Below are 23,574 nucleotides of genomic sequence, written 5' to 3'. Positions count from 1 at the left end.
GCAAATAAAGAAAACTGGTTACTCAAATTAATGGTGTATCCTGGCAGTATAGTAGAAATCTGAAAAAAAAAACATGACAATGATAAAAGTATTTACATTAAAACACAAAACAATTATAAACAGGTTGTATCTGCTTCTATTTGAATGGCTGCCATTTTAGTTTGGTAGCATAAAAGCTGAGGAGGTGAAAGTCAGTGTCAGACTCCTGGCAGCAGGAAACCGTGCACAAATATCATCAATAATAATCACACAAAACGCTGTCGTAGATGAGTATACAAATATATAAATACTACATTACAGTGGCAGGTTCACTTATAGAAGCAGAGTGTCGGCAGTGAAAGTCCCTGTTTATAGCATGAAGGAGAACAAAGAAACCCCTGTCCTATTGTTGTAGCTGATAGTAACCCACAGATTTACAGCCAACATCTGGAAGCACTCAGCCTCACATAATATCAGACCTATGGAACATTTCCATGATGGAAAGAACACACCAACAACAACATACCACACAATGCCTGAACAAACTGAAATATAATAACGAGTAACAATATGAAACCAATGCAGAAACATTATTCAGCGTTTCAGCTCATAATAGAACATTCACATTCCTCCATATTCTATACAATAAATTCCTTTTATGGATAAAAAAATGGTAACTTGTATTTATGTAAACATTACATGGCACACCTATATAAAACTACTGTATTATACTGACAATGTTTTCATATTGTTAAGCAAACTACTTTCAGTCATCATCCAAAGACATCTGTTCATCATACGGCCTTTTATCAGCCAGGCCATCAAAAGCAACACCACTGCTTTTAAAACAGTAGCAGAGCTTCAGCTCTGTCAGCTTGGCACCAGATAAAGAAATGTTCACCACCTCGTCATTCAAGATAACACACAAATATCTGCTCCAGGTGTTAGGTATTGGAAACACACAGTCTCTGGAGCACGTGCAGTCAAAATTCAGTTAGCACATTTATTAACAGCAGCAGATTCACAAGGACTTATTTCCATTGTTGTCCTCTGTAATGTGAAAGGGGTTACTCATAGTGATGATCCCACAGAGAACTATCACAATCTCAGTTGTTCTTCTCAGCTCTACAGAGCATTTTAGCATCTTTCCGTTCACTGTTTTGGTTTTACAATCTTAAATGTTTTGGTTTTGGCTCTGATAAAGCTGCTGTACAGTACCTGCTCAGAGCAACACTGCAGGCAATAGTTTTTTTTCCACTTCCCCCAAGAAATCAAAAAATCAAGTAGGTTTACGAACATGACTCTGAGAACATAGAACGTCTTTATTAGGCCTTTGAATTCATTTCAATGTTAGCAGAAAAGAAAATAGCGAACATAAACAGAGGTTAAAAAAAAAAAAGCTCAAGCCTCTGTCAAGAAAAAAATGCTTACCACAATTTTTAAACGATTTTTTTTTTGTCTTTTTCAGAATGCAGTAGCATAAAAATATGATGCAGTAATAAAGGAACACATTTAACTTTCATTTCACACTTTTCACTTTCACTTTTCTTTGTTCCATTTGATCTACAGTATGATCTACAGTGGGCAGGGTCATGTGACTCTCAGGGTGCGTTGCTGCTGTTGGTATATGGGCTGATTATTGTCTCCACTTCAGTGATCTCTGTCACGAGCTCTCTGATGATAGCCACGCTGCCCAGTAGCGGCTCAGCAGAACTTTCTGGTTGCGATTCCATTGGCTGAGGGCTTTGGACATGCACCTCTTCCTCCTCCATTTTTTCTTCCTTTTCTTCTTTTTCCGCATGATCTCCATCCTCCTGTGCTTCCTCCTCATCTTCTTCTCTTTTCTTGAGCTCACTACCTTTCTCTTCATCATCTACCCTGCTCTCAGTCTTCTCCTCTGCTTCTGTCTCTTTCTGTTTCTCCTCCTTTAACCTTTCCAGCTCCCAGTTGTCCTTAATCTCTCCCGTCAGGTAGACAGCTCTGTCAGTGGTCTGCTGTGCCATCACAGCAGGTGCCACGGAGCTGCAACCAATCGCCTCGTTTAGTGCCCCAAGGCTGATTTTCATCGGACTGTCTGTACAGGATGGGTGTGATGGTGAAGGACAGGAAGGCTGGACGGAACAAGCATCCTCTGATATTTGATCTGAGGTAGCAGAGTTTTCAGGCATAGCAGACTGATCACTTTGAGCACATTCAGCATCTGGGACATCCGTGGACTCCGACAAGGACAGACTCTCCTGAGCCACTGAAGGTTCAGGAGATTCTGGGACAGGATTAGTGGATTCTGGGACGGAAGGGGGGTCAGGTGTTCCAGTTTCATGTGTAACAGCCACTGAAGGTTCAGGGGACTCTGGGACTGGATTAGTGGATTCTGGGACGGAAGGGGGGTCAGGTGTTCCAGTTTCATGTGTAACACCCACTGAAGGTTCAGTGGGATCTGGGATGGGATTAGTGGATTCTGGGACAGGTGTTCCAGCTTCAAGTGTAACAGCCACTGAAGGTTCAGGGGACTCTGGGACGGGATTAGTGGATTCTGGGACAGAAGGGCGGTCAGGTGTTCCAGCTTCAAATGTAACAGCCACTGAAGGTTCAGAGGGATCTGGGATGGGATTAGTGGATTCTGAGATAGGAGGAGCTTCAGGTGTAACAGCTGCATCATGGTCAGGTGCAGCTGAGGTGGAAGATTCAGCTGAAGTTGAGTCCATCGTCGATGTTGTGTCAGTTCCAAGTTTTTCCTCTTCACAGATTTCCTTGAGGCCAGCAGCCCCCTCCTCCTCTGTCACAGATTCATCAAACTGCTGTGTCACGATAATCAAGGGAGACTGAAGATCTGTGCTCTGCTCAGAACTTTGAGTGGTACTGGGATCAGGTTTGGCTTCATCGTTAAGCTCGGGGTCAGTCTGAGGTTGAGCTGTGACTGTCTGAGCCCCCTCCTCCACCACAGGAGCTGGTTCTTTGTCTTTGCTGGACACGGTGGAGGAAGGATCTGGAGAGTGAATGGCAGAAGGGCTGTCGGGTGCAGAGCGGGGAGGCGTCTGTCCCAGCAGACTGTACTGACTGATGGCCAGGTCTGAAATGTCCAGTAAGAGGTTGTTGCTCTTCTTACTGGCAGCATCCTGGACCACTGAGGAGAAGGAAAGCAGAGTTAAAGCAGAGTTTTAAAAAAAAATCATTAAGAATAGAGAGTAAAGTTTATATTTAATATTCAGAAGATGCTCCTATTATCTGTCTTCACTTTATATTTAGAGTGAGTTACAATAAATGGACCAACTTGACACAGCCATTGCTACTGTTGAGGACACCATGCATCATGCACTCAGTGCTGTTTTAAATAATTTAAAGGCATTAATAGAAATGCACATGGTGCCTGTGTCCAAATATAAATAAAATAAAATAATATTCTTGGCAATGTGGGAACAGTTTTGAAACAGCATTTAGACCATCATGCCAGAAAACAGCAGCAAAAATATAATTCAGTAAATTTGTATTAATAAATGAATATAGGAAGTGTGAACAAACTGGAGGACTTTGGATCCTTTAGTGAAACCTGAAATCTAAAGTCCAGACTCCAGCCCCAAACAAACAAGAAGAAAACCTCTGGCACTGTATCAGCTACACAGGTGGTTTTTCTTTTGTCCGTGCATAGTATAATTCCTTCCATATATAAAGAAGGTGAAGTTACATTGTCCTAATGTCATCACCGTACCTCTGTAATAGCAATGACAAGAAGCAAGTGTGGAAAGAATGGAGGTAGTGTAGATCAAAGCATCCTTTGGGTCTTGCCATGTGTGTCTTTGACCCTGCAGCAGCTGTACTTTGACCCTTTTTATTGCTTTACCACCAGTTTACCTAATTTCCCTTCAATCTCTTGTCTTTGCTATTATAAATCACACCTGTGTTAATTTTATTGGAATCAATGCACAGAACAGAGTATTACTGTATATCACACAGTATATGTACAAAGGAAAAAACAACGGTCTCACTAAGAAATAGGTTCCTTCAAAACTTTGTGCCTCCAGCTGCTTCTTAGACAGAGCAGTTACACTTACATGAACACACACACACACCCACAGACAAGTCACTCTCCAATAATAGTAAATAATGTCATTGTACCAATACATCTCTTCTTTATTTTTGTGTCAACTACCGGTACTGCAATGAAACTGTGTGTGTGTGTGTGTGTGTGTGTGTGTGTGTGTGTGTGTGTGTGTGTGTGTGTTTACCTGTTTCTATCTCCTTACTGAGGAGGTTTCTCAGCACATCATCATAGACATTATGAACCAGGATAAAACTGCTGTAGTCAGAGAAAATGAACTGCTCAAACTGCTCCAGCTCCTGAACAGAGAAAACACATGTAACACTGTGTAGAGTCAAAGGACTGGGATGAGACAATAAGACACAGTGGGACATCTGTCCCTGCAGCAGCGTATTTGACCTACAGTTTTCCACTTGTTGTCCATCTTCCTGGTGAGAGTAGGCAGGGTGATCTCCAGTAGATCTTTCTGATAGAGCCTCCTCTGGACAACTCTGCTGTCGTAGTCCAGCTGCTGCTCACACACACACACACACACACACACACACACACACACACACACACACACACACACACACACACACACACACACACACACACACACACACACACATAAATATTGAAATCACTTTTCCTGTTGAAAAAAAGAAATAAATTCATGGGGCAACATTAGATATTCGGTGATGTAATTCTTTACCTTCAGCACTCTTTCTTTAGCTCTCTCCATCTTGACAGGAACTTGAGAAGGCTGCAGTTTGGCTGATGATTGGAGGAACAGCTCTAAGGTGTATACAGCACTGTCCAACAGCTGGAAGACACAGCAACAAAACACCTTAGTGTTGATCTTTTGTGTTTTGCCGGGTCCTTGTACCAAATGTTGCAGCTTGTGCTGAAGTGCTGATGCACGTGATGGAACCTCCAGCACTACGTCATACCTGCTCCATCTCCATCTGTGCAGTGTGCACCAGCCTCTGAGTGCTGCTCAATCCAAACCGCTGCTTTAAGTTTTCAAGTGTCTCCGTCAGGTTCTTCACCTGCTTGTAGCACTGATCCAGATTGATGGCGTGCAGAGTGGACAAGGCCTGGAGAACACATACACACACACACACACAAAGACACACACACAAATAAAACCACAACCATAAGCTGAAAGGAAATGACTAAACCTAGACTCTGCACTTACACAAATTTAAGCTAAAGTTCACCTGGTGAACACTTCTATAATCATCGACTCAAACACACAAAGGTCTCTCTCACCTTCTTCGTCTCTTCTGTCCCTCCATTTGTATTTGTGAAGGCAGAGTCCATCTGTGTGTGCAGTTCTTTTTGCATCCCCTGAATTCCTGCACTTATGTGTTCCGTAAGCACTTCAAGGATGGAGGACATGTAGGGTGCTACAGACTCGCTGTACACTTTATCTGCTTCTTCACATACACATCCTGGAACACACACAGACACACACACACACACACATATTCACTTTAAGTGAATTTTTACTGGTGGTCTGTGTTTGAATTTGAAGGTGTGTTCAGACTTCAGGGGTTAAAGCTCAGTGAGCTGTACCTCTGATTTTCTGCTCCAGGAAGGAATGAGAGGACATGATCTGGTCCAGGTTGGATCTGATGAGCGCCTGATTGTCTGACGCTGTCTGACGACACTTCTCCCTCAGAGCCACCAAACTCTCCCTTAGCAGTTCCAGCACCAAGGTGTGGGTTGCCTGCACTGTCTAAACATTTAACAACAACACACATACACATACAGTAAAACACAGAGTCACAAATATTGTCACATTTGTGTTAAAATAAACTTTAAATTGTGCAAAATGTCATGGTGTGTGTAGAGTTATGGATTAACACATGAGTCTGAAATCTCTCATTACCACTCACTTTAGAGTAAACTAATGACAGTTAGAAACAGTTAGAATGAGGATTTTGAGAGTAAAGTCTGAATTCTTTAAACCTGCAATAACTTTTAATCAATATTTTTTAGCCACTTGGGGGCAACGTCACAAGCTGTAAACACAATACAAATTATCCACCTCGTGAAATTTTGTGGCAAAACTTTCCACCTGATCACATATGAATGACCCAACAAAAAACACATGTAACGTGACTGACAACATGTTGGAGAGTGAAGCTGTCACTCAGCACACAGCTTGCTAATGTTTCTGAGTTTTAGAGCTGAGGACACCAGAACGTCCCTCTCAACCTTTTTGGATGTGTTAGTTTAACTCACTGCCAACCACTGTCGTATCCTTTCAGCCTTCTTGCCCTTCACTCTGGACTGAAGCTGACTCTGTAACCATGGCAACACTTCCTCCATCACCTGGGAGGCCAGCACCTACACATGCAAACACACAGTTGATTGAGCAAGTAGAGAAAGGACCAGAAACAGACATAAAGTTGAGATGTTAGTGTGTGTGTGTGTGTGTGTGTGTGTGTGTGTGTGTGCGGTTGCTGACATGTTCTTCAGTGCCCAGCAGCATTTCCCAGGATTCATAGCATCCTTTGTCCTGGCGGTAGAGTCGGAGGGCTCGGATGTAGGCCTGGTTCTCATAGGATGACTCACGCCAGGGGTCTGCAGAAACAGTGGATGTAGTTATGATTCTGGAGGAGTTTGGCTGAAATCATGTTCAATCCTTTTCTGCTGTCTCTTCTCATTAGAACACATTCGACAAGATTTAGTCTCAGCGGCCTGTGTGGGAACATTTTGTTAAGCAATAAATGTCAAAGTTCACCATGGATTCTGTCTCATTAAGTTCAGGCTCTCATTAAATCCAGCCATTACACATTTTGCTGCGGACCCCTGGACATTCCAAGGACCTCTTGGAACCTCTAAGGTTCCCATTGGTTGAGGAGATTCTTAATTATTTGAAAACCTCAGAAACAGAATTTACAGGGAGTGGAAAAACTGTAATAACTGGAACAATGTAACAAAACATTACTTTTACAGAGGTTGTTTTACTGTAGGGCTATTGTATGAGATCATATGAAACTGTATAGGCACTTCCCTCCTGTTTCTTCAAGCATTCAGTGAATTAGGTGGTTCTGTGGCTTAAAGGGTTAAGGCACACATACACATACAATCGCACATACACTAGTCTGAACAGTTATGTGTTCCAGTGTTTCTGTGTTTATTGGTGTTGGGTTTCACATCTCTAATGAGCAACATTCTTGTGTTCTGCTTTTTTTCTTTGCTAAGTCCCATTATTGTGTCTTTTGTCGTCCAGTTCCCCATAAGGCCTTTGGGTGTTCTTTTCTTTCTTAATTGATGAGAAAGAAATTTGAGGAACAGAAAGCTCCTCCAACGCTGAGCACACTTCCTTTTATTCCACTGAGTATTAATCACACTGATGCAGCTAAAAACCGACTGGCATGAACCGACTGGTATCACCGACATGTGATGTGACAGGCTCTGCTTTGGATTGTCAGGAATAGTGTGACTTCACTAACAGTCAGCAAAGACTTCATCTCTGTCCATTAATTTAATTTAGGTGGTTACTCTCTACAATTACTGCTTTCCTCATGTAGCAACAGTAAATAAGCTGTTACATCTGAGATCCCACTTTTTAAACCTACACCTAGTTGGATAAACTACAGATTACTTAAGATCTCCAGGCAGTGCTCCAGTTAGTTTTCTGAATAATTGTATGAAATTAGCTTCAGCAGCTGTTAAACTTTGTTTATCTGCTGTTTTGTGCTGAGCAGGTAAAGACTGAATCATCAAAAAGGTAAAGTTGTGAGCTGAGAGGTACTGAGTGGGTAACAACTCTTTGTGGTTTCATCATTATGAGCGACATTGTCATTAGACCCAGTGTCTATTTAAAAATATTGACTGGCGCCGCTTAAAAAAAAACCCTGCAGAAACACTTTCTTTGGACGGAAGTATTCTATAACTTGGATGACAAACACTGAATGTGATGGGGTTTTTTTTTGTATTTCCCTTCTTACTTTCAATTATGTCTAATAAAATAAAACAGAAAGGAGTTTCCTGTAAAGGAAAGTTACAGTATTAAAGCTATATGGACACCAGAGGGGGCGATCATCAGTTTATTAGATCAAGGAATTAAAACCTCAAGTTATAAAAGTTAAGTGACAGCGCTTTATGAAAAAGAAACTAATATATTACTTTAATTATTAATAAGAACTACTGAGGATTAATAAGATCAACACTGTGTTTTATACCAAGCCTCCTCTAAAGTGAAACAATTGGTGCCGACCAGCTGTGCGTTGCTTCCTGTTGCTGTGGAGGTTGTGCAGATATGACATGTCGTGTTTTCGCAACCTTGTGGTTGTTTTAGGTTTGTATCCTAGCTAACCACACAGGAAGTGAAGAGCATTAATATTTTTATCTGTTGCCTGGGCAACTGCCACCACAAGTGACACTGTGAAATAGACCCAACTAACGAGAGCTGTCTGCTACAGGAGATTTCAACATTTTACACCCTCATCTGACATTACAGAAATGTCAGATGAGGAGTGTCAAACACTGTTTGAATTGTTAAAGTTCTTACACCATCTCAGTAGTGGGATGGTGGTTATGATTCAAATATTACTTTGGCAGTTAGACAGTAACAAGATGTATTTCAAGGCATGAGGAGTGGCACATTACCATGTCATTTCAAGAGAAAACATGAAGCAATGAAAATATTCCTTTTTTTCTGTGACTGGTTATTTTGCTGTTTCAATTAAATGTGTTTTTTAATGTAAATTTAAGGGAATACTTGAACATTTTGGGAATTAGGCTTATTTATTAAGTCATTTCCTGGGTGTCCTGAGCTATCTCCAGTTAAGTCCCATTAGATGTTATAAGTAGTAATTGCCGTTTCCTGTGTTGCCATTTGTCCAGGATGACTGTGTGCGCGGTGTAAGATAAACTCCCCATGGACTACACTAATACTGGTGCGGATCCTCACTATGTTATCCAGTCCACTTATAAACAACAACACAACCCAGTACCAGCATGGACTGCTGTAATGGGGAGTCCTGATCCATTTTCTCCTACAGCCTGGAGACTCTGCTAGAGCTATGTCCGATTATTATACCATAGACCTTTAACTAGTAGGTCTATCATGTCATCTGTCAACCTGCTGGATGAGATCTGACTCAGTGAAATCTGACTGAAGTTGTTCACTGAGTGATCTTCTTGTCTCACTCTTGAAAAGACAGCAAATGATGAAGTTTCCAAAAATGTTAGAACTATTCCTTGTGAGTGTTTTACCAAGGTTGCAGTGTCGAATGCAGGTCTTGAGGGCAGACAAGAAGTGATCTCGTTCCTCTTCCTGTTGGAACAGGAAGCAGGTGTGGCCTGTGTAAGGCAGGTGCAGATACACAGCAAACACATCTGGAGATGACACCACCGAGGAAGAATCCTCCTTCACTCCTAAACAGACACACACAAAGACAGTGGTGTTACAGATGTGGGCTTGTCTGTATTTTCTCTAAACCATTAGAGTGTGTCTCTAAATGTCCTAAAAATGATAAAACAGTTTGTCTTCCAAAACATCCCAAATGAGAATTTTCTGATGGTAGGACAGTGCATTTATTAAGTTCAGGAATCTAAAACTTCTTGATTAAGGGAAAGAAAAGATTATGATTGAAAGAAAACAATGACACTGAAAGGCTTTCATCTAGTGTCACAGTCATATCCACTCCCTAAGATGATGAGCAGTTTAAACTCAGGATGTTGTGGTTCACACCTTGAACACTGGTCACACGTTTAGTGATGGTGACATCAGCCTAATACTTCTTGACAAACATATTTTACCATCACATAAAAAAGTGGTTATAACATAGGTACAGTAAATTTGATGCAATTAGATTAGATGAATTGTAAAAATTAAACACGTCCTCTGCTACTATCTGCACATCCGAGACCTATGTCTTTAAAAACCTGACCCCATTGAATGTGAGAGGAGACCCAAAGCTTAATGCATTCAAATGGACCAAACTGGACACAGAATAATCTGCTGATACTTAGAGGAACCTGTTGGATTTGAGTCAGGGGGCTGAACTTTGGTTTTAAGTTGAGTTCAAGTCATTTTGTTGCAAACTTTGGGCTTTGGTTTGGTCTGAATTAGTCATTTTCGAGAGTAATTTATTAAAAATTTCTGTCCCTCTCTTTCTTGCTGTGCCAATCGTGATGCATGTGTTGGATTAGCCAGGAAAGCTAATTCAGTGATAGATTAAATAAGACAAAAATTTGGGTCTTGGGACAGGTTTGGGTTTCAAATTTGAAAGTCCCAGCTAGATTCAGTCGCTCCAGGTCTTATTATGCAGGTACAGGTTTAGTCCTGTGCAGAGGTCTACAGGGCACATATTTAAATAAAGAACAAACACATGGATGGGACAGCTGAGCAGATCTAGTTTTACTGAGTCCAGGTTTGTGTGAACTGAGCAGGTTGCTGTCAGGTTGTGTTTCTCTTTTTACATTCACTGTGTTTATGTTTGACACTAGAAATTAACACAAAAAAGTTAATCTCAGGCAGTGCAGATAGTTCACACTTGATCATTTAGCCTGATAAAATGGAAGGGTGTTAACAGGCTAATGCTAAACACTGTCAGTGTATAGGAATAAAAATAATGCTACCATTGAGTATCCCAGCACACATTTTCTCCAGGTGAGCTCTGGACTCCTCCTCTGTGGTCAGCACAGTGCCCCCCACTGGCTGGAGGATCAACTTAGCTGCACATCCTCGATTGAAAGTCTGCAGGTGGAGACACAGACAAGCGTGACAGAGAGGGAGGTGCATAAAGCTTTTAGATGTGTCAGAGGTCAAACAGCTGCAGGCCCTGATGGAATTCCCACTCGAGTCTCTAAGGCCCCGCTCAGCTCTGCTCTGTTTTTACTGAGATTTTTCATCAGTCAGTGACACCAGTCAGTGATAATGAAATGCTGCTGCTGCTGCTGGAAGAGGGGACAGCTGCTTGACACAGAATCAGTTCAGGTTTGTGGCCATGGCCATGGATTTGAACACTGTTTAGTAATATAATACATAACACTTGAATGAATGAATGTTATGTTCTGTATGCAAATGACCGAATGTGTTACCTCCATGTTTTCATGTATGTCCACTTTGTAGTCTCTTCTCAAGACGGCGTACCTCTCTTTGCATTTCTTTCCCTGTTCATCCCAGCAGGAGAACTTAACACTGCCTTGGTACAGAACCTCCTCTGGAGGATACTGAGGCTGTACACACACACACACACAGAGAGAGAGAGAGAGAGAGAGAGAGAGAGAGAGAGAGAGAGAGAGAGAGAGAGATTTAACTTTATTCATCTTAATCATTTTGCACAGATTTTCCAGCTGCATCCAACATGAATATGTAGAGTAAACCAGCGTCGACTGATGGACTGATTGGCAGGATTAGCTCCTACCCTTTGTGTCAGCAACAGGCCCCTCCCTTCTTTCTTAGGCTCCACCTCCTGGTGTAGGTGTCTGAAGTAGGCTGAAGAGTACTGCTGATGGTAAAACACACTGAAGCTCTGGAATGTACTGTCAACAAGTCCTGGATACACACACACAAAAACACAAACACACACACACATTTAAAAAATATGTCATACTGTGTGTATTTCAGTTTGCATGGTCCCTTTCAAAATATAATTCCTTCCAACTCAAAACTGAACTAGATTAATGAACTCACAGATGCTTTGTCTTACAAGAAACCACAGTAACCGAGTCATATTTTTAGCTTAAGAAAATTTGTATATTAAACCACACAAATCAATATTTGTATATAAATAATGGATTAAATAACTGTGTGTAATGTGGAACTTTTACTGATGAGCCCACAGAGAATTATCCCCATACTCTGCAGTCTCCCTTAGCTGCTCCCTTAGCCTCAGTACAGTTTAGCCTCTTTTAGCTCATTGTTTCGATTTTATGGACCACAGCTCTACAGCTGTGGTTCATGCTCCCTGATGTTATAAGTCTTGTTTTTTGCTTTCAGCAAAAAAACAACAACTGTACACTCGAAGTTCGTGACCAGCTAGTGAGCATAGCAAAGCATGTAGAAGATAAAAGGGTAAGCAAACACATAACTACACACAGCCACAATTTGTCAGTTAATGTGTCTGTTATTTGTCAACTTGTTGAACAACTTGTTTCTAAAGCTTTCTATCTGTGAGTTAAGGGTAGAGTTCGTACTCATGTCTACCTTTAAAGCTGTGCACAGTGCTCTTTATGAGCTTTGTAGGCTGGTGGTGGTGAGAGATGGATGACTGTGCTCTCCTCACTGGAGGCTTTTGATGAGTCTGGATATGGATCAGCCACAGTCTGTTGTTTATCACTTGTTTAAACAGTGCACAGCCATTATCATGTGTTCTTTGGGTCACTCTGTAGCCTGACTTTCATGTTACACACACACACACACACCCAGACACACACTCACATAGACAGATTAGACATCCCATAATAATGTAATAGTTGGAAATGGCTGTAATTACGTTCTACTCTGCAGTGGAGATTAGTGACAGGATGTGACTGTGCTGATAACATGTATGGGAATGCACACACAGAAATGAGCGAAGCGACTCACATAGCATTTCATTTATGTTTTGTTTCGTATTCTTGTTTTAAACTCAAGATTCATTTGGGGTTAAAATGATCATTTCTGTCATTAACATTTTTACTACACTTACATTATAACCTCCTTTTTCATGGTAACATCGCATTTAATAAAACAATCATCCTGGTGGAATGGTGATTAAGGCCAATACTATATAAATGTAATGTCCATCATTTTGTTTGTTGCATGACTGCATGACACCCCCAGCCCAACCCCCTCCAAGTTTCCTGTCTTTGCTGAAAGCTATCTAGTAAAGACCAGCACAGACAGTTATGTTCCACCGTCAGTGGAGGGTAAACCAGCCTAACCGCAGTTATAACTCTTTCACCACTGACACTTTAGGCATAATATTAATTTACAATCCAAATGTCACGAAGTGATCAACTAAAATAAGTTACACGAGCACAGTGAGGGAAAGTAAAACAGCTATTTTATCTACTACTACGCAACTAATGTCTACAGAAACACTCCAACCGCTACAGTTACCAAACTATTTACCGCTACTGATGGCACTTCTTCTGCAGTAGCAACAAGAATCACTACTACTTCTACTGCAAGCGTCAATATCAGCCCTACACCACATACCCCTACAGCTCCTGTTATTTCTCTTTCACCTGACATTTCTTTATGTCTCTCTTTCTTCCTATCTTTCTATCCACTTTACTCTCTGTGGAAAGCTCATCTTCAAATAAGTCCTTATGAACAGTCCTTATGCTGAAAGAAAAGCAAAAATAAACCATCTCTTAGTTTTACCTTTAATGTGGCTGACTTTGGCCTCATCCAACAAGCCAGAAGAAGATGCTCCCATAATGTCTCTATGTCCCTTCTTCTCAAAGGTCTCTAGAAAAGCTTAATTCAGTTATTTGGATTTGTGCACACAGCAGACCCGTATGTCATACATGACAACTAAATGAGCTGCTCTCATGTGTCAAGAGGTGATTGCTGAGCTCATTTCCTCTGTTCTCTGCAAGTCAGCGTGTGGTGAGCTGGGCGGGACTTTTTAAAACATAGGTGAAACTTGTCACAGCCGTCAACCCACCAACTGCAACATCACACACAAGCTACACTGCCTCAGTTGTAGAGCCATCTGCTGGTAGACACTGAGATGCAACAGCATTTTTAGCCTCATACTTCACTATTATTCTAACATGGCAATATATTGGGTTTTTTTTTCTAACTGTGGTGCATTTTTGGGGGGAAAAATGTTGTATCAACAATTATTCTGTCGTCTTTTGCTAGTTTTTTTTATGTTTGTGCCAATCTTTAACCTACTTTTTCTGAATCTCCACACTACATGGTATCTATATGGTATATGTTTGGAAACTTGAATTTGGCTGCCTAACTTTGTGCAGACTGTCACTATGAAACTGAATCCCTACTTTTTTTTTTTTTTTTTAACCTTGAAATTCCAAAAATGTACCCATTAATAATTATTTTATATTAGTAGGTTAGTTTTATCGGGTTTTGAGGGAGAACTTAATTAAGATTAAGGGGTTGTAATATATTAGGTAATTTTGAATAATTATCTGCATAGATTAAGGTCTTTCTAAAAGTAAAACCCCTTCAAATGACCAATTAAAACATGAAAGTTATCTCCTAATTTTTACCTTAAGGTAAAACTTTCCATTCCAACCTGTCCAGTGGAGATGAAGAGGGTTTGACTCAGGGCCTTTCCCCCTTTCTCATTCATTCTTTTTAATGGATGAAATGAGTGAACAAGTATCTTTCTGCAACTTTAATTTTTTTTTTTCAAGCTTACAAAAAATAAATAAATAAAAATAAAAATAAATCTGTAAAACGCAGCCGGTGCACCATGGCCAGTACAGGTGTGGATCCTAATTCCGCCCGAAACGGATCCTATTATTTTGTAGTCGCTCCCGGGAGCCCGGCCCACAGATGTGGGCCTGCTGAATCCACTGGATGCCTGTGACACCGCCCGCTCCTTAGTGGACTCCGCTTGGACTCGGGCCGCTTTTGGAACGTTGCTCTAAAACGGATGAAAAACGCGGATCTGCCGATCTGGAGGCGGATCCGGCTTAGAGTCAGGAGCTGTCCGGATTCATTCAGTGTGTTGGAGATGTGAAAGAGTTTCTGGAGGCACACTGACTGTGGGTTTTAAGCTTTTGGAAGGTCAGTTAAGTTTTGGTGAAGGTTAATGCAGAAACCTGTGGCCTGTTATATGCGTAGGCGCTGGGTGATTCGGGGCTCTCGGACTGGACCTGCGCAGCCTTCCTTGGCTAAAACAAACTGATAATTACCTGAGACTAGTTGGTGCACAGAGAGCTGTGGAGAGATGTGGCGCAGACTGTCGCTGCTGGTTTTATGCTGTGCCGCGAGCGGACTTGGTGCTCAGGAGGCGGATAGAAGCGCGGAGAAGATGCTGGTGCCCGAAGCAACGGCGCTGGGTAAACCGGACCAGGATGCTCCCTCAGCGGCCAAAGCGGAGGACAGTCTGCGTGAAGGCGAGCAGCAGCTCCCGCGGAGAGACGCTCCTGTTCCGCAGCCCACCGCCGAGCCTCTGGAGGATGAGCTGGATAACCAGGAGAACATCATCAGCCAGGTCAGTGCCATGTGCGCCCTTATACCATACATTTCCTTTGTCGCCAGACTTCATTGACAAACTGTGTACTTCTAGTAACAGTAAAACCAGTAAACTAGAAGTAGAAATTTTACAGATTAAAATGAGGCATTCATCGATTAGGCATCACACAACACAACACAACACACTAGCCAGAAAGGCAGCACTTTTTTTATTTCTAAATTTAAAATGAGTTTCCTTTTTTATTCACATGATCTCCCCTGTTTAGTGGGCGTGTTGATCAGTTGTAAAAGTTGATTGAATTGAAGTTCTGTATGGGGCCATGCTGGATAAAAAAATAAATAAACAGAACCCGGATATTCCTGACAATGATGGGAAATATTTCTGCCCGAGATCAGTTTAATTTCCATCTCTCTGTGAGACCTCATTTGATCTCAAGTCATGTGTGTCAGTTCACATCTCAGTGGTTTCTGTGGAGCAAAATCTTCCATCCACATCATAAAGGAAAAACCACATGAGAATTTTTTTTTTTTTTTTTTGGACACATGTTGCTTTTTAACTGTAAATCTCAAATCTTTCATATCCAGTATGGAAAGTGATGGTATTATACACAGCAGTCTTTACTTTTTCATTTCAACACAACCCAAACCCCACAATTTGTCAGTGATCCAAAGCTGTGTGTGTGTGTGTAGTGTGTGTGTGTGTGTGTGTGTGCGTGTGTGTGTGTGTGCGCACCATGGTAACAGTTTGCATCCTTCTGGCGGTTGGTTATGTAATAACCTTCAAACTGTAAGCCCTCCAAACCAAAAAGTGCCTGTTTGTAAACGCCTGTAGCCATCTTCTTCTTCCCAGGCAGCTCACCACTGCTGCAGCTGAAAATCAACACACATGCTGCCTCTCCTCCTTTTTGGTTCTCATTCATGTGTTTCTGACAAATATACAGTTAAATATACATCCATGTTAAAGTTTAGTTTACTATTTCTCTAAAGTTTCCCTCCATCTGAGAAGCCGGAGTAAGTCCAAAAAAAACACAGAGAAGGTAAAATAGACTTTGTCCCTCTCTTTCAGCTGCTGGGTGATTACGACAAAGTAAAGACTGTGTCATCCGGGTCAGACTGCGTGTGTCGCTGTATTGTTCGACCAATCAAACGCACTGATTGCAGCCGTATCCATGAGAGGGACACAGCATCACTGCCCCAGGATTTTTACACCGTCGAGACGGTTACCAAGGGAACGGACTGCAAGAAGTGTGTGTGCATGGCCCCACCTTCAGCTGTCAACCCCTGTGAGGGAGAGTACAGGTTTAAGAAACTCCAGGAGGCCAGCAAGGATGACATTAAGGTAAAAACACACACACTGTGAAAACTTTTATGTGGGCTATCAAGGATAAATCATTTCTTGAAATAGTTTGGAGTTTAAACATTAGGTAAAGATGCTGTTCATAATCAAAGATTTTTATTTCTCTGTCATTTATCTTTTGTCTCTTAAGCTGGCGACTATCATGGACTTGTTGGAGGGCTCTCTGTATGGAATGGACTTGTTAAAGCTCCACTCTGTCACCACCAAACTGCTGACCAAGATGGACAACATGGAAAAAGTGAGAATGCTTGTAAACACACACACACACACACACACACACACACACACACACACACACACACACACACACACACACTTCATGTTAATATTACTGAGTCCACACTGCAAAAAACTGCATGCATGTAACAAAATATGTTCACATCAATATTTTTATTTGCTGGTTGAAGATCCCAGACTGCATTGCAGCCCTTTTCATGCATTTTGCATTCTTCTAGATTTCACTGTGATTCTGGGTTATTGGTTATTTGTAGATTATTGTCTTGCATGAAGGAAATGTGATTCCAAACTCAGAAGGAGTGGCCTTATAGCCTTATAGCCTTGGAGTTTAAGACGCTGACGATCAACTGCAACATTAAATTTGTGTCTGGCCGGGGACCTTTGTTCCCGTCTCTCCCTTCATCTCTCTACTGTAGGTTATCTAATAAACGAATAAAATGCTCAAAAAAAAAGTTCTTCATAATGAAGAACATCACAGGCTGGCAGTTGGAGTATGTATGAGCTTAAAGTGCACATGGATGATAACTTAAGATGAAGTCCAGAAACCTTTCCCACAGTTGATCGTGGCTTGGACTGGACTACACTTCTAGAGGGAAATTACACATCATACTTCTGTCATTGTCATACAGTGAGAGTCAATACATGATCCCTTTGGAAATGATTAGTGTAGGAAACTGTTCATGTGGCATTTCCAGGAGGGAAATTCTGAAGCAGAAAGCTTCTTAACAAAACTGTGAACAAATAATAATTAATAATGTGTCAGCTGTTCATTCAAGCTGCCAATTTGTACATCAGTCCAACAGATTTAATTGGTGTAATTTAATTGGCCTGTTAATTGGTGGTGTGATTGGTTTGTTTGCAAATCTAAGACTCAGCTGGTGTCAGTCTAATTGAAACATGTATTTTGATGCATAATGTGCTTTGGCAAAGGTTTGTTCTCTCCAAGTACTTTCTATTTGAAAATGCAGGATGTTACAGGAATTGTGTTTTATGTCCAAATGTTTCATGTGCAGAGTAGTTCTTGAGACACTGGCTACAGCCATTCTTCACTTATTTCCTGATATGTAGACTTGCCTGCACACAAACAGTGTCTACAATCTACCAAATTAAAAGAAAAAACAGCAGCAGTGACTGTGAACTGTGCTTTAAAGTTAACTGTAAGTTTAATGTTCATCCTTCGTGTTCATCCTGTCTGTGCATTATAGGCCTTCGCCCGTAATTTTACAGAGAGAGCGAGAGAGAAAGAGCGTGTGAAGGAAAGAGCAAAAGACAAGGAGAAAGAGAAGAAGGCCCAGCAGAAAAAAAAGAAAGTGAATGATTTGGGGAATGCAGAACAGAAAAGTCGAGCACCTGCCTCCACCAACAAGCAGGTATCAGCTATCTGAAATGTGTCTAATGTCTAACAGATGAGAAGCAAAGGCTGATTCCAATTTCCTGTGTGTTTTCTAAAAAAGCTTAATTCATCAAGCCTCTAAATGCTTTAAAAACTCGATGGACTGTTGCTTGTACTGTTGCAGAAGAATCATGAAGGTCAGCTGAAGAAAAGTCAACAACAAGATGGTCTGGAACAACAACAGCCAACCAGGAAGACAGGAACTCAAAAGCCAATCAAAGAGAAGACAGAGCCACGGCAGCCAATCAAAGAGAAAAACACCATGGTCATCAGGGGCGTGACCTTTTACAAAGCAGAAGAAGAGAGCTTTAAGGAGGATGAGAGTGAGTCTGATGTACTCCAATGACTGATGTGCTGCTTTAATGTCACATGGTCACAACTCTTACAATGGTTTATGTCCTGAGTAAAAAAAATAATTGTTAAAACTGTCACATCTCATTTTCCTTCTCTTACAGCTTCTCTGACTGCAAATACTTCAATAGACTTACTGATTTCTGACCAGCTCCCACCACCCAGGACTTTTCCCATCCAGAATCCAGGACCTGCACCTACTGTTAGCACAGAACCAGACACCAAGGACCAGTCAAGGAGACTAAACAATCCTGCACCAACTCAGAGACCGACAGATCGCCCCACTACCACCCAACCAACGACAACTACAACCAAACCAGCTCCCACTACCGTGAAATCAACGACTGAAAAAGCCACTACAACAACTCCAAAACCAACAACAACCAAACTGACAACTACTTCCCAACAAACTACCACCTTTAGAACTACTATTCAGCCTACTACACCTGTCACTCAGCATAAAACCTCAGCTTCAGATACTAACATAGGTCGACCCATTGATGAGTCTCCCACGGCACAGCCTAAGCCGCTGCCCAGAAGTCGACTCAGCTGGACGGAGAGCCCCGCTGACCAGCCAAAGACCACCAAAAAGCCTGGTACAGATATATATAGTACAGTAGCTCATCAGTTAGTGGCTGCACATATTTCTATCATTGAAATAAGAAAATGCTGATCATGTTACACAGTCTTCATTCACACCATCACCTTCCATTCTGTGTTCTTGCAGCGTTGTGTAAGGACACAGTGGCCAGCATCTCTGATCCGGTCCAGCACAACACTTACGGCCTGAGTGACGGAGCCTGGATGAGAGATGCTCGAGGCCATGGCAACGTCATCTACCTTACCAGTGGTCACTATGGCGCCAACCTCCTAGAGTTCCGAGACATGGACACCTTCAAATCAGGTTTAAGAAGGAAAATAAACCGTTTATCTATGCCCAACCAGGCCATCCCAGTAAGCCATGTTCAGTTTTAACAATGTAAAGAACAAGAAAGACTGGATGTTGCTCACTTGGCACTACCAAGATCAGTCTACATTCAAACAGGTTCTCTATTTCAGACGCCCAAACCCATCTCATGAACTGTTCCACTGGTTTTTGAGACAAATCTTCCAGAGCTACTGATGCACTTTGATTATATCCCATTTTCCTCTCGTCTAATACACAGAGGTTAGAGAGTAGAAAGGCATTTTAGACTATTGAAATATTAGCATCTATAGAGGTAATATTTTGTACTGTTAACATAGTGAGACAGAGGAAGGCCATAAAATATAACTAGAAAAATATTTTCTATAGATAATGGATGGATGAATCACACAGCAGTACACAGTCATGCTGACTTGTCCTAAAAGTCACATCGTGTGTTGTGAGACTGACCAACTTCCTGCATGTTTTCTGTGTTCTTCCTGCTCAGGTCAGGCAACTAACTCATACAAGCTGCCCTACAGTTTCACCGGAACAGGCCACGTCGTGTTTAATGGGGCTTTCTACTACAACCGTGCGTTCAGCAGGGACGTCATCAGATATGACCTGAGACACAGATATGTAGCTGCCTGGACCACACTGCATGATGCTTTACTGGAGGAGCAAGCTCACCGGACACAAACTGAAGTAAGGCTCGTGGTATATTTGGTGTGAGCGTGGTAACTGTGATTTAACTCTACAGGGAAACACTGCATGATGATTTACTAGAGGACTATTCACTCGGGACACTTTCAAAGGCTATAAAAGGTCAGTGAGGGGAACAAAAAACACTACAAATCACTGTAGAGTTCGAAAGGGCAGATAGTTAGGAGTAGATGCTTTTGTGGTTTTGTTCCCTTTTGAATTCAGTTCATATTTTTAACTTAAATATTTCTGGATTTTACTAGTTACCTTACTTAAGTGAAAAAAATCTTTAAAAAAAATCTTAATTCATCATTCTGGGAAATACATTTATTTGCTTTGTTTCTGAGAGTGAGATGGGACGATCAATACCACGGATTGAGTAAATAGTTGCAGTTGAGAGGTGGTCAGTGTAGCTTAGCATAAAGACGGGAGGCAGGGGAAAACAGCAGGCCCGGCTCTGTCCAAAAGCCTGTAAAACTATCAGCAACTATAAAGCTCTAAATATCTGTTAATAACTGTAACAAACAACACTCTATCCATGTGACCAGACCCACGGTGAAGTGTTTCTGGATACAGCACAGCTTTTAATGTCAGTTCCTTGCAGACACAGTGTTACCAAACTTGAGAACCACACGACTCTGTGAGGCTGCTAACAGTTACTGCTCCTGGCTGCTGTTCACCAAGAAATATGTCCAACACTGAAGTCACTAAAACCACAAACTGTTGTATTTACATGTCTGTTTGTGTATGGATTAAGCAAATGAGATCCACCATTGCAGTTAATGAGCTTTAGAGGTGTTGATAGACAAGGCAAGGCACTTAATTTGTATAGCACCTTTGGGACAGAGGCGATCAAAGGACCTTATATAAGGTGAAGAAATGCATTAATAAAATCAATACAATCAATCAATAAAAATCTATTTGTAACATACACATAGACAAAAACTAATGATTACCAAGAAATATATAATAAGATATATCACAACCTGTGTGCAGCATCATGGCTAAAAGTTGCTTCATCATGTTTGGTCACTTTTGTCTTGTCTTGTTTTTATTTAATTAAAGAAAATTGTATTACATTGAATTGTTGGGTCTAGTGCTAAGAGGGCAAAGTAAGTCTGGGTCTTATCTGTGTAACTGTGACAAGTAGCATTATTGCCATGTATGGTTTTGACCAGAGGAAGGTGTTTTCACTTTGGAGAGTCATTCTAGCTTTTTCCCTCTTCTTCCATGCTTTACACTAAGTTAACCATGTCTTGACTCCAGCCACAGCTCCAGGATCAGAAATAAGACATGGAAATCTCTTAATCTCACTCTCACAAACAAAGTATAAATAAACAGTACTGTAGAAGTAGAATAAAGTGCATTTCCAAATTTTTTTTACAATGCTTTTAAGGAGCTTTTATTTGTGGCCTGAAGGAATTAAAGTCTTGTAATCTGAATGCGTGGATTATTTTGGTTGCAGGTGGAGTTCGCCGTTGATGAGTCCGGCCTGTGGCTGCTCTACCCTGCTCTGGACACAGAGGGTTTTCACCAGGAAGTGATCCTGCTCACCCATCTCCGCCCCCACGACCTCCAACCAATACGGAGCTTTCGCACAGGTCTTCGGCGCGGTCGCTACGGAAACAGTTTCCTGGTTTGTGGCGTGCTCTATGCTGTGGACAGCATGGAGCGTCACTATGCCAACGTGACGTACGCCTTTGACACGCACACGCTCACACACACCGTGCCAAGTCTTGCCTTCACAAACATGCACTCACACACCTCCCAGCTGGCTTACTGCCCGCTGGACAAGAAACTGTACGCATGGGACAATGGACATCAGATGATGTATGATGTCATCTTCGCTTATTAGCACAATGAGTGAACTCAGGATGGAAGAAGTGATGGGCAGACGGATGGTCAGCAGTTTAATATATACAGCAAGAGGTCCAAACAACGCTGAGGACAGAAGGAAAAAGATAACAGCTGAGCAGATCTTTGATCAGCGCTCTGTGTCTCAGTGACTGTGGATCAGTCTAACTGAATGTATTTTAGTTTCGACCTCAACTGCTGCTCTGCCACACACACACACCAAAGTCAGGATTAACCAGCCGAGGGCCCAATTTCCTACCATCGGTCATAGAAGTTAAGAGGGTTTTCTCAGAGCATTCCTATGAACGCTCTTAAATTTCTACATGTATTTCCCAGCTGTCTGTGGTGCTGAATACATTTAAGGTAACTTTGCATATTTACCTGTGCTATATATATTCAAAAATACATCCATCACAAGGTGTTAGTGTTGTAAACAACACAGAGAAATGTTTTATACTTGGAATTGCTCAGTATGAAAATGAAACTTCTATAATTCATGTTACCGTGTGGAAGCTTATGAAAGTAAACTTTGATTTAGCCGCTGCTAGAGGCAGAGGTTACACTGTGACAGAAGTGTGTGAAGATATGGAACCTGAAAATATACCATCAGGAAAGTGTCCTTTCAGCCAGAAGAGGTGGATTTATTAGTCAGAAACAGGGAGAGGAGGACATCAGCTCAGTTACACAAATCAGCTGCTGAACTGATTTGTGCTTGTGTCTCAGTTTACTTTTACTTTGTTATTCTAAAACATTATCACTCATTTTCCATTTAACATCACTTAATGAAATATTAGCGTTCATGATAAAAGTATAGACTTAAAAATCAACCAAAACAATGTAGAGTTTGTTTCCTCCTGCAGATTCTGAAGCTTCTGAAGATGTTCTTTAGTCACGATGCTCTGGGAAACAACTAAACTAAAGCTTATATCTTAAGATGGTTTTGGGAAACAAGGCCCAAAGGTCTGAGACCACTGTCCCATTCACTTGAATGTCTCAGACTTTTGGACCCCCACTGTACATATAATGTCTAATATACAATGTTCGGTTCCAGAGAGTAAAAACTGATTCTATTAGTGAAGCTACAGATACTGTATACTTTACACGTTGTGCACAACATGAATATAATGCCTTTATTATCAGTGTGTAAAAAAGCTGCAGCCTTTTCTCTGATATGATGAAAATCTTTACTGTGTGTTTTTATAATGTATGTCTGCTTAGCATGCTGCCTATTTACTTTCACTCCCGTCAAGTAATGTTTCCATCATAAGCTTTAGTACGGGAGGGGATGGAGACCCTGGTACCGTTAGTGCTTCATCTGCCATTGAAGTTCAGTCATTTAACTTTAACACACGTTCCTCACAGCTTTTTTTAATCCCAAGACAAAGTTGATTCCAATCGCTTTACTACAAGTTTACCTTTTTGGTTTGTTTAATTTATAATAAAATGTTTCAAAAGGATGAAGGTGGACCTGTCTTTTTCCCTTTCTCGCTTTCTCTCTCTCCCTCTCTCTCCCTCTCTCTCCCTCCCTCTCCCTCTCTCTCCCTCCCTCTCCCTCCCCCTCTCTCCCCCCCTCTCTCCCCCTCTCTCTCTCTCTTCGGCCTGTCTTGTGCGGGCTGCTGTGGACATTATTCCTGGGGTTGATTTAGTTTTCCTG

General features: G+C 41.5%; 2 protein-coding genes across 4 annotated transcripts; one reads left to right on the top strand and one right to left on the bottom strand.

Moving 5' to 3' along the window:
• Nucleotides 1–1,283: 1,283 nt before the first annotated feature.
• LOC121193629 (protein Niban 1-like) lies at nucleotides 1,284–13,519 on the bottom strand. Of its 2 annotated transcripts, XM_041056026.1 has the most exons (15): nucleotides 13,335–13,519; nucleotides 11,389–11,519; nucleotides 11,063–11,200; nucleotides 10,601–10,718; nucleotides 9,233–9,394; nucleotides 6,474–6,589; nucleotides 6,248–6,352; nucleotides 5,576–5,738; nucleotides 5,270–5,451; nucleotides 4,948–5,094; nucleotides 4,710–4,820; nucleotides 4,419–4,526; nucleotides 4,203–4,314; nucleotides 2,456–3,103; nucleotides 1,284–2,380 (listed from the first exon to the last, which is right to left on the bottom strand). In XM_041056026.1, the coding sequence occupies exons 1-15, from the start codon at nucleotides 13,387–13,389 to the stop codon at nucleotides 1,581–1,583; spliced, it is 3,096 nt and encodes a 1,031-aa protein (XP_040911960.1). In that variant the 5' UTR covers nucleotides 13,390–13,519; the 3' UTR covers nucleotides 1,284–1,580. The 2 variants fall into 2 exon arrangements, with proteins under 2 accessions (XP_040911960.1, XP_040911959.1); XM_041056025.1 differs by having other exon boundaries at nucleotides 1,284–3,103; nucleotides 13,335–13,518.
• A 1,024-nt stretch (nucleotides 13,520–14,543) lies between these two features.
• olfml2bb (olfactomedin-like 2Bb) lies at nucleotides 14,544–23,368 on the top strand. Of its 2 annotated transcripts, XM_041056187.1 has the most exons (10): nucleotides 14,544–15,141; nucleotides 16,189–16,461; nucleotides 16,610–16,717; nucleotides 17,922–18,086; nucleotides 18,234–18,432; nucleotides 18,565–19,056; nucleotides 19,188–19,364; nucleotides 19,873–20,069; nucleotides 20,180–20,189; nucleotides 21,532–21,684. In XM_041056187.1, the coding sequence occupies exons 1-10, from the start codon at nucleotides 14,875–14,877 to the stop codon at nucleotides 21,546–21,548; spliced, it is 1,905 nt and encodes a 634-aa protein (XP_040912121.1). In that variant the 5' UTR covers nucleotides 14,544–14,874; the 3' UTR covers nucleotides 21,549–21,684. The 2 variants fall into 2 exon arrangements, with proteins under 2 accessions (XP_040912121.1, XP_040912120.1); XM_041056186.1 differs by lacking the exon at nucleotides 20,180–20,189 and having other exon boundaries at nucleotides 21,532–23,368.
• Nucleotides 23,369–23,574: the final 206 nt, after the last annotated feature.

The sequence above is a fragment of the Toxotes jaculatrix genome, chromosome 14 (assembly GCF_017976425.1).
Source record: "Toxotes jaculatrix isolate fToxJac2 chromosome 14, fToxJac2.pri, whole genome shotgun sequence".
In the NCBI taxonomy this organism is placed as follows: Eukaryota; Metazoa; Chordata; class Actinopteri; family Toxotidae; genus Toxotes; species Toxotes jaculatrix.
Note: the sequence above shows the minus strand (reverse complement) of the source record. Positions and strands in the feature narration are given on the sequence as shown.